This window comes from Solanum tuberosum, unplaced genomic scaffold (genome assembly GCF_000226075.1).
Source record: "Solanum tuberosum cultivar DM 1-3 516 R44 unplaced genomic scaffold, SolTub_3.0 scf00606, whole genome shotgun sequence".
In the NCBI taxonomy this organism is placed as follows: Eukaryota; Viridiplantae; Streptophyta; class Magnoliopsida; order Solanales; family Solanaceae; genus Solanum; species Solanum tuberosum.
Genome location: NW_006239521.1, coordinates 167521 through 178680, shown reverse-complemented (window position 1 = coordinate 178680; position 11160 = coordinate 167521). Strand labels below are relative to the sequence as shown.

At 31.4% G+C, this 11160-nt stretch overlaps 1 protein-coding gene across 1 annotated transcript; it reads right to left on the bottom strand.

Annotated features, from left to right (window-relative positions):
- Nucleotides 1-3579: 3579 nt before the first annotated feature.
- Nucleotides 3580-5922, bottom strand: LOC102602148 (60S ribosomal protein L18a-like). Its single transcript, NM_001288305.1, is given in 4 exon segments — nucleotides 3580-4071; nucleotides 5240-5303; nucleotides 5682-5797; nucleotides 5890-5922. Coding segments are annotated over 4 exon segments (537 nt in total). The 5' UTR covers nucleotides 5905-5922; the 3' UTR covers nucleotides 3580-3729.
- Between the last annotated feature and the right edge of the window lie 5238 nt (nucleotides 5923-11160).

The following is an 11160-nucleotide window of genomic DNA, read 5'->3' as shown; positions in this document are numbered from 1 at the left end:
ACTAATTCATGTATTATTAATATGTGTATTTGTGATTCCAATCTTGGTAACCCTATGATTTGTGATTCTTTATTGCTTAAGAGAGAAGCTGAAAACGTTGGAAGTGAAATGAGAAAGTGGTCAGTATACGCTGCAAGCTATCCCACATCGCCTCTTTTGTGAAATCCTTATGAATTTATATAGAATGCGTAACTTAGATATAATTGTGTTCGTAGAAAGGAGAGATGGTTGGCATCTCCCCCGACAGGGACGGGAACAGCCTTCGGGCTTTACCTGTTATCAGACACATCCGGTTAAGGCTACCCACTTCGGTGGATCTAACCCAATATTTTTTTGCTTTATCGGTTATCAATGATAGACATGCAAAATCATGAAGATATCGGGTTATTAATCGTTAATGCTTCGATTATCAGTTTAACTATTAAGATATGACACACATAAAATCATGAAGATATCGGGTTATTAATCGTTAATGCTTCGATTATCAGTTTAACTATTAAGATATGACACACATAAAATCATGAAGATATCGGGTTATTAATCGTTAATGCTTCGATTATCAGTTTAACTATTAAGATATGACACACATAAAAAAATAAAAAAAAAAGGTGATAAACTAAAGAACCATGCACGTGAGTTGAAAGATTACATCTTTGCTCAAAAACTAACATTGACACCTTGTAGAATAATCGAGGGTTTGAGACTGTCAGAAATAAATATATGAAACTAAATATTGATCCGTTAAGAAAAAACTTCAAACCATTACAAACTATTAACTCAATATATAAAATAAAATCAATACCATTACCAAAACCGCTAAATCCGTTACCAATAAACCAATAGTAATATTTTTTTCAATTCAATTTTGAACTTCCCTAGTAGTATATAGATATGTTCTTCAGAAGGCCTAATTTGATAAAAGAGATTTAACCATGTATTTTGCAGATAACATAATCTCTCCAAGTATCAAGGATGACATCTCAAAAGAAATAATTTTAACAGTATTTTTTCACCTAAAAAGTAATAAGGGGAATGTTTTCTATGAGGATATAAACCTAGAACAGTACAGACAAGTCCAAATGCTAGAACGGGAGTAATTATTACTGGTCTTCTATTTTTTTCCCTAAAGAGGTTATTGATTTTTTGAATTGAAGTTTCGACACTTCTTGATTGAAACTCAATAATGGGATCCAGCAATCTAGGTCCGTCAAGTCTACTTATCTCCAACTCGTGAACTTAACCAATACAAAGCTTTTCTACAATTCATCATTCATGAACATTGACAAATGAGAAAACACCTTAGGATTGCTAACCAACTTATATATGTATATATATAAAGGAGGAACATAGAAAAGGTGATGTGGCACCTCTCTATTGCCTCCATTCATTTTATTTTATTTTTCTTCTTTTCTTGATATTTTTTCTTATTTCTTTCAAAAAAAAAATTTCTTGCAAAATCATCTTCTTAACTTATACCTCTTCAATTATATAAATTCTATTCTTAAATTAGTATTAATAATATTCATAACTCCCAAACCTTTCATATTCATAACCTCTCAAGCCTTTCATATTCATAACCTCTAATTATTTAATGTGGAAGGTTATATTAACACTATAAAATCACACTAAAATTGTGTGTTATTTTGTAGTCATCTTTGGTTAGAGAATTAGTGGCAGACATGTTACAATATTTGTACGCTTTGAGGTGCATTATCTTTTCCAATATGATTTCATATATTACTTTTAATTAGCAAGTAAGGCTAATATGTCAAAGCATATTTTTGTTTCTTCTAGATAAATTATTTTGTTTTGTTATCTTTATGATTCTCTTTATAACCATAAAAATGGAGATTCATTTTAGGAGTAATAATTTGTTATTATTTTTCTTGACTCTTGTATATAGGATGAAATGAAATCATCTAGAGATGGAGATTAATGGATTTTGAGCTATATATATTGATTGTTCTTGATTTTTTTTAGGTGCTTAAGAAGTAATGTTTCTATTCTATTATTTCCTTTTGAATTGTTTATGTTTTGTCAAAACTGATTATATGTGTAGGAGGACTTATGATTAAATGCAATTTTCTCCTTATTCTTTATCTTTTTCTTCTTTTGCTAGATAATTTTTAACTTATTTAATCATATTTTGCAGATTATAGGAGATATATCTATAAGTGAAAAATGGTTAAGACATTCTTGCATAATTTGATTTTACAAGGTAAAATAATTTGATATGTCTAATATAATTACAACTCTTTCTTTGTTGAAATCATAAATTTAATATTATTTGTTTGTGTTTGTGAAGATATAAATCCCGAGTTTTTTTTAAAAAAAACATTTAATTTATTCTCTTTAGACCTCTATGTAATTCTTAGATAATTTGATTATATTATAATGATAACACTCTTCAAAAAAATTATTGTTCGGGTAAATTCATCTTTCACTTTTTTGTTGATAATATTAATTTATTGTGTTTGTGGGTATAATATTTTAAAACATAGAAACAGGAAATGAGTCAATGGAGATCGATATGCTACTTAAAAAAATTCGTACATATACTTCCATAGTCTGGTGGAGCAATTTTTATTAACAAAAAATGATAGAATATGAGCATTTAAATTTATAATTTTGAAAATACAGTTGATTTTATTAAAAACAAATTATTTATTTATGTGTAAATTTGCAATCTTTAAATTTTTCATTTTTGTTGTTTTCTAGGAGATTTCAAGTTGTTTATTAATAAGTCAAGTTGCGGTCTTTATATTTTTCATATTTGTTGTTTTCCAGGAGTTCTCAAGTTATTTCAAAATTGCGATTAATGTTAATTTTTAAAATACAATTGATTTCCTTGCTTTCTATTTACTCTAATTTGATTGTCTTTTCATTTTCTATAATTAATGTTCTTTATTAGTGTAATAATGTACAAATATTACACCTATTATGTTACAAACAAGTCCAAAGCCACATTGTTAATCCTCTTAATTACTGTGACTCTTTATTCTTAGAAATTTATTATATTGAATGTAATATTTATTTAAAAATGTGAAATATACTTTTTAATATTTTGCGTTTAAGCCAAGCAAAATTAAAAGAAATAGGAATTCGTATGTGTCATTTTTTTGAATCTTTTTTACCTTCTCTTTTTCTCTATGAAATTTATTTTTAATATTTAACTTTCCGAAGTTCACATATATTGATTTCTTAGTGAATTTCATATTTAACCTAAATATTTTTCATAGCTTCTCTTCTATGAAATTATGTGATTAATGAAAAAACATTTTATTAAAGTAATTATTGATATTAGTATGTAATTTATTTTAACTTTCTTCATTTCACGCGGCCCAAGTACACTAGTATAGTACAAAGCACAATTTTTTTAAAATAGTTCAAATAATAATCCACTTCACGCACCACCACTTGGAATGATAGAATTACTTAATGAGAAAATTGCATACTAGGCATCCCTATAAAAGAATATTAGGTAAACCAAAAATCGAGAAATATAACTAAGATTGCAACTGTCAAAGGAAACAAAACACCATAACTCAAAATTGAACATAATAGTCTGATATCTAGTTCTATAAAGAGCGCAAAAGATAATCGATTGATCACAACAAAAGTGTCTTTTTCCTCCCCTAGCCGGTGAATGTTGAAATCCACTAGTTCAGAGAACCAAAATTGAAGTAATTTGAAAGAGCAACTCAATCCACTAGAAGATCAAAACACGTTTTACATAAACAAGTTAGGTTTGGTGGCCTTGTAGGTTGTCTTGAGTTTCCTGGTAGGTGGCCTGACTTTCTTGAACACCAACGGGAACTTGATTTTGGAGTCATGGAACTGCTTTGTGCTCTCCCGCTTGCAGAGCTTAGCTGGAATAGTGGCTGTCTTGATGATCTGGATGCAATGATGGCGGACCCTGTGGCGAGAAGCCATTTCAGTGTACATCTGTTCTACACCACCATTCAATGTGGTGTCACGGTACTCCTTGTACATGTTATGATACCCAGTCCTACTTTGGTAACGCAGCCAAATACCATAGTTCTTGATTTTTGTTGGGTACTTCTCAAAAATCTACGAAAAGAAACACAAAATCTCAATAACAATGTTCAGCATCTATGTCAATGGATGAAGTATAACCACAAAAATATACCATGAGAAAATATGCATAATCATATATGAGAAAGGAAATAGTACTCCCTCTGTTTCAATTTGTTTGTACTACTTTCCTTTTTTAGTCTGTTAAAAAATAATGCAACTTTCCTTTTTTTAGCAACTCTTTAATTTCAACTTTCTACGTGACATGTTTAAGACCCCAAGGTTAGTTTTGGTACATTTGACATATCTTTAATTTTAAACCACAAAATTCAAGTCTACGTTTCTTTCTTAAACTCCATGTCAAATCAAAAACAGGTCAAAGAAATTGAAATGGAGGAACTTTTAATAACCATTACAAGAATACATACATAGATTATGGCTACCTCCAAAACCTGGAACTACTGAGTCAAAGGCTACATTCTGCAGTAGTACCGTGATATTTAAACCATTATGAAAGTCTGGCCAAATTACAGACATGCAATTATTTAAAGAAATTCTATCCAAGAAAATAAGTATTACTTGTTAAAAAGTAGCATCGTGTTTTTTTTCTTTCAAGACCTCACTTGTGGAATTTTATTAGGTATGTTGTTGTTATAGTCTTTCTCTTTGCATTTTTCATCCAAACCTATGCACATCTTTTTATTTTTTATGATTTACCCCCAACCTCTATCACACTATAACAGACCTCATTTCAAAGAGCAAAGAGGAATAACATAAATTTAGTGCACCACCACCACTAGGAATGACATGGGAATTGAAAATGATATCACCCAGACAAGTTAAATAAAATCTAGAAGACAACAATTGATCACATGCAAAGACTAACATTGACAAGTCTATACAAGCTTCGATTGGCAAACAAATGGAAGATTTCACTTAGGTGACCCCGACATACCAGATTACTAGGAAACTACTATTCACGCATCATAACAGATTAACAGAAACATTTACTTTAGATAACCAGCAAAAGAACTTAACCATAGACACATTTATCAAGTAAAAGTACAAATTAATCATGAACTCCAACAATAATAACTAGGGACTATACAAATCAAATAAGCAACAACATTACAAATCTTGCTATTAATTCATCCCAATGACACATTTTATCAAAGAGAAAATTAAGAAATGCATTTGATCATACCTCATTAATAGCTAGCATCTGACCATTGCTCTTCTTCACCTTCTTTAGCTTCCTCAAGAAGTACCTTTTCCAGCCAAATCAAACACCACAATCATCAGAGACAGATCTATGGGTCGGGAGGGTGTTCACCCCAAAAAATACACCATCTATAAGATATTTTTCATGTACATATATAAATTTTGAATCCTCAACATAAACACAAGTCTATAGGTTAGTTTAGCACGTTCAAAATTAAACCTGATCACAATGCACTAATTTATTTTCCGAGCCACTAAGTGAAAATCTGTATATGCCACCGCCAATCATTCCCCCAACACATAAGAGTATGTTTGATTCATATGACACTATAGTAGTTAGGAACTAATACCAATTGGAAGGGGTGGGAGCTAATAATGAGATGATCATATGACAAAAAACACACACAGAGGGTGAGAAAAATTACCAGAACTTGGACTTGGCACGGACCTCATTTGTAGCCCAGAGTTTCATACGGTAAATCTTTGGGTGCTCATCGTTTTCTGACGGTAGAGCTCTCCCTACAACCTGGTATTGATGGAACTACAACAACAACAACACAAATTCCAGTTATTATTGCAACAAATACACGAGAAAATCAAGAAAAATTGTTAAAATTTGTTTGTGATACTAACTTTGTAGGTCACCATTTTCTGCCCCGGCTGCTTTGCGTCTGAATATTTGGGAGGCGTCTTCAGTCCGAAAAAGTGAAGGACAAATAAGATAGGGTTTTATGTTAAAGGAAAACCCTAGTCTTAATGGGCTGTCTAAACTAGACCCATATTCTTTTATTGGGCTTTTAACTATGGCATGTTCAGCCCAAGTGCACAAATAGCCAATTTTACTAGAGAACATTATCCAAATCTCATACCGTTAAGAGATGATTACATCATATTCTTATTGTTTTCTAAATTACAAAAATTTCTTAAATTTGGTGGAATTTGAATACATTCCAAAATGTTTTGATACATTGCGTCCTGATTTCAGATACATTACTCAGCGTCCCGATTTCAGATACATCACTCAACGTTCCGATACATCGTGTCTCGGTTTCGGATACATCACTCTATGTCCCAGTACATCTGACCGATACATCGCTTAAGTGATGTATCCGAGAATAGGAGAGAGTAGGGATTTTTTGTAAAAAAAATTCAAAATGGTAAGAAATTTTAGAAAATATGATAAAATAAATTATGTATTTAAGTAATTTTTCCAAAACATAACAATATTATGTATATTAATAACAGACATACAAGATACATGTATATGTATATCTGAAAATCTTTTCTCAATAGAGACAACAATAAACTCCCGACATACACACAATTGGTCTCCCTATGCACTTAACATATACTTTATATATATAGTTGGCCTATACATACAACTTGAAAATACATATACTGAATTCAGTTGGTCACAAATATAATTGATGTTTTCATATATATTCAACTTCTACTATGAAAATACATGTATACACATTCAATTAAAGATTAGATATTATATTTGTGTGATTTCAGCAGAATGCCTTCACGGGCAGAGGCGAATCTAGGATTTCAAGAAGACGGGTGCACCATTGTAGGGATGGCTTTACCCCTTTAAAAAAAAAGGCAACTACTTTAGGCTTCCACATTTGAAGGACCTCAATTATCTTAGCAGATATAACTTTTTCATAAGAAAAATATTAAATATCATTTGCAAAAAAAAATTATTAAGAGAAAAAGTTATTAGAAGAAATTTGATATACCTAGAGTACTACGTCGCAAGAAAGATTAAATGCATTGGTTAAATGAATTATTGATTGAAAATTAATTATTAAAAGAATCCAATTATAAAAAAATATACAATTTTACATCTCAAGAAATTTAAAAAGTAGACTTTATAAAAAGAAGGGAAAAAGGACAAAGCATATATTTTCAGAATTTAGCTTCTTTTTTTTTTTAATGAAAAACGTGTTTTTAGTTAATTAAATAAAATTGAAGCGAACTGGGGCTGCCTGAATCGAACCTGCAACCTTTGTGTTGAAATCTTGCACTTGTACCATTTTGAGAACGGGTTCCACAAGTTTTAATTTAATATATTCTTTAATAATTATAAAAGTAATATATCGTGTTTAGTCGGATGACCACGGATTCCGGTGACCCAAAATTTGTACATAAATTCGCCCCTGTTCACGGTTAATATAAACACTTTTCGATTAGCTAAAACAAAATAACATTAGTGCCTAAAATGGTTAATCTAACTGTCAGATCTTAAACTCATATAAGAGAATTGAACTACTTTTAATAAAACTGCATAAAATAACTATTCAACACATGTGTCATGGTGATGATAAGTACATCACAACCTAAATAAGTTTAAAATGTTGGACAAGTCCAATTGCTCCGAGTACATTGTCCTAAGGAACAACATCATTTGCCCAAAGGTTGTTCATAAGGTCCTGTATCAGACATAGGTTAAGCTTTTGATGGCCTTATATATGAATTTGTTCCAAGATTTGAATTCACAATGCAATATTATTAAAAGTCATGTTAATCAGAGTCATTAGCTGAGATGAGATGATCATTACGCTGGCTATATTGACCACAATACACTGCATATTTTTAAATACTATTTTGATAAAAAGAAAAAAGAAAAAATTGCCATTCTCATCAAGGGGACTGCAATTCAAGAGTCAGTGTGCTTCATAGAAAAACACTGTTATAAAGGTTGACACTAATATAAGATTTAATTGCTGCTTTCTTCCAAAATTTAGGAATGAATTTGATTTTTATTCGACACAACTAATTATTGCTTTCTTCCAAATTTTTGGGTGACCTGGTTCAATTATTTCAGTGTAGAGCACCTTTTCTAAGGATAAATGTCATGAATAATCACTTTTCAACTCGTGTAATCAATGGCCAACTACCTTTATCTGTTAGCTATCTTGAAAGTAATTTGCACTAACTGACCTTCGAGGTGGCCCAGTGGTTTGGGCTTGGGACTTTCATGTTGGAGGTCTCAAGTTCAAAATTCCTTGCCAGCGAAAGTAAGGGGTTTGTCTTCTAGGTCAAGTTCGTCACACCGGGCTTGCCTAGTGCGGGTTACCTCTTCTATGTGGTTTGCGAGCTATTGCATAGGAACGGGGTTTTACCCTGTGCGCACCCAAAGGATAGCGACCGCGAGTTTCCCTTGTCATCAAACAAAAAAAAAAGTAACTAGCTTCCGCATTACACCTGCTTATTTCGGTCCTAACACATAGAGCCAAAGGAAAACCTATTTATGAATTTCTTACCATAAATAGGTTTTCCTTTTAGGAAAAGGTTTTGGATTGGCTAGTCCTTTTGTTGTAGGAAAAGGTTTAGGATTCTATAAATATAGGTTTGTTCCTTCTAACTTAATCAGCATTCACAATGTAGTCTTAAGGGCTTTGAGAGTTTTGGTTAGGGGGAGAATTTGTGGGTCACAAGCTTGATACGTTATCACTTGTGTGAACCTCCCATGTATTCCTAGTGAATTGGTTGAGGTTATTTCTCTCTATATTTTGTACTCTCATATTTATAGTGGATTGCTCATCTCCTTTGTGGACGTAGGTCGATTGACCGAACCACGTTAAATCTGTCTCTTTTGGTGTGTTTCTCGTTTGTCTTCTTACTCGTGGTCTTTCAAGGTTTGCTTTGCTAGCTTCCGCATTACACCTGCTTATTTCGATCCTAACAAGTGGTATCAGAGCCATGGTTCAATGATGGAGTCATGTTAGAGATAGGCGTTCATCTTGGCAGGTGTAGTTCTAGCCACAACCTTTTTTGACAGTAACGAAGATTTTTGTTGGAGAAATTATTTCAGAGAGGTTCTCTATGTTGAGACATAGATTTTGTAAAGGAGATTATGGAGAGGAGAAGCAAGCTGTTGAAGATTATGTGAAGAAGGTGGACAAATTTATTTTGTCAGAAATTCAGGTCAAGGGGGAGATTTGTTGGGTATTATTTGCCCTGATTTCTTACCATAAATAAGTTTTCCTTTTAGGAAAAGGTTTTAATATTTTACTAGTCTTTTTCTTGTAGGAAAGGTTCTAGGACTCTATAAATATAGGCTTGTTCCTTCTAACTTAATCAGCATTCACAATGTAGTCCTAGGGTTTTGGTTAGAAGGAACAATGTAATCTTAAGGGCTTTGAGAGTTTTGGTTAGGGGGAGAATTTGTGGGTCACAAGCTTGATACGTTATCACTTGTGTGAACCTCCCATGTATTCCTAGTGAATTGGTTGAGGTTATTTCTCTCTATATTTTGTACTCTCATATTTATAGTGGATTGCTCATCTCCTTTGTGGACGTAGGTCGATTGACCGAACCACGTTAAATCTGTCTCTTTTGGTGTGTTTCTCGTTTGTCTTCTTACTCGTGGTCTTTCAAGGTTTGCTTTGCTAGCTTCCGCATTACACCTCCTTATTTCGGTCCTAACACATAGAGCCAAATGATGCAAAATTTGAAGATTGTCTCTTATATTCCTACTTAAACTCACAAATCTGGGGTATAGAATCAATATTACCAAGATATAATATTACAACAATTGATTTTGGAGATTCATTAGGAGACTTTTGTTTCGATACTTTAGTCTAAACAGCCTTATTGTTGTATTTGACTAGAAATACATTTGTTTACAAGTTCTTGCACTTGAAGATGTACTTCTTTCCCATATCCATAATTCAACCTTCAATAAAGAGCACATACTGTATAAGAAGGGATAAGAGTTCTCACATTTGAATCAAAGTCATCAAAGTAGTGAATCAATCTGCATAACATTAGAAGAAAGATGAGTCCATTCCCTAACACTCTTAGAGGTCGTTTGGTAGAGTGTATTAGGAAAAATAACGCATGCATTAGCATTGTGTATTACTAGTACCTTGTTTGGTACTCTTTTCCAACCTATGTATAACTAATGCTTGCATTAGTTATACAATCTATTGTGTATTAAGGTGTGTATTGCTAATACCATGGATTTCTAGGTATTAGCAATGCAATGGTTTTAATGCATGCATTAGATTAACTAATGACAAAACTACCCTCTAAGCCTAATAATAATAATTATTATAATAATATTAATTATAATAATAATAATATTAATTATAATTATAATTATAATTATTATTATTATAATAAGAATTATAATTATAATTATAATAATAATAATGTGGGGGTATTTTTGTAAACAAATATTTTTTAATAGTCTTTATACAAGGCTTGTTATTTCCAATACATTAAACCAAACAATGTATAAGAAATAATGCAAGCATAACTAATGCATGCATTACTAATACATCATATTCAGCATTATTCTTATACACTCTACCAAACGACCCCTTAAAGAATAAACTGAAATTTGACAGAAGTAATTTCACAAAGATTTTTTTTATATGAATTGATGGTGAGAAACAGTCTCTCCACTTGAATTTTGTATACAGTAAATAAATGAACTTTGAATAGCCATTCACATTCCCAAATCTCCTAACATATACAAAATTCAAAGAAACATCAAATAGTAAGAAGCCATAAAAATTACATGCAAGCAGGGTCGTCTCAACAAGTTTGGGGGCCTAAAGCTAAACTTCATAAAGAGGCCTTATTTGTTTAGTTGACAAATATAAATTGAATAATTATAACATACTCAATGTAATCTTACAAATGAGGTATGGAGATGCAAGATATATCCAGACATTATGAAGTAAGAATGCAAATAATGTAAATTTTCAATAAAAATTATATAATATAAAGTTAGAATAATAAAACATGACTCAAATTTTTAAAAATATGATGATATTAAAATAGTATCGCGATGAATTTGATAAGTTGATATAATAATATCAAAATATTATTGGTTAGTTTTAGTGCTTGAAATTCGAATAAGACACCAAAAACAACTTTGATTTTTTT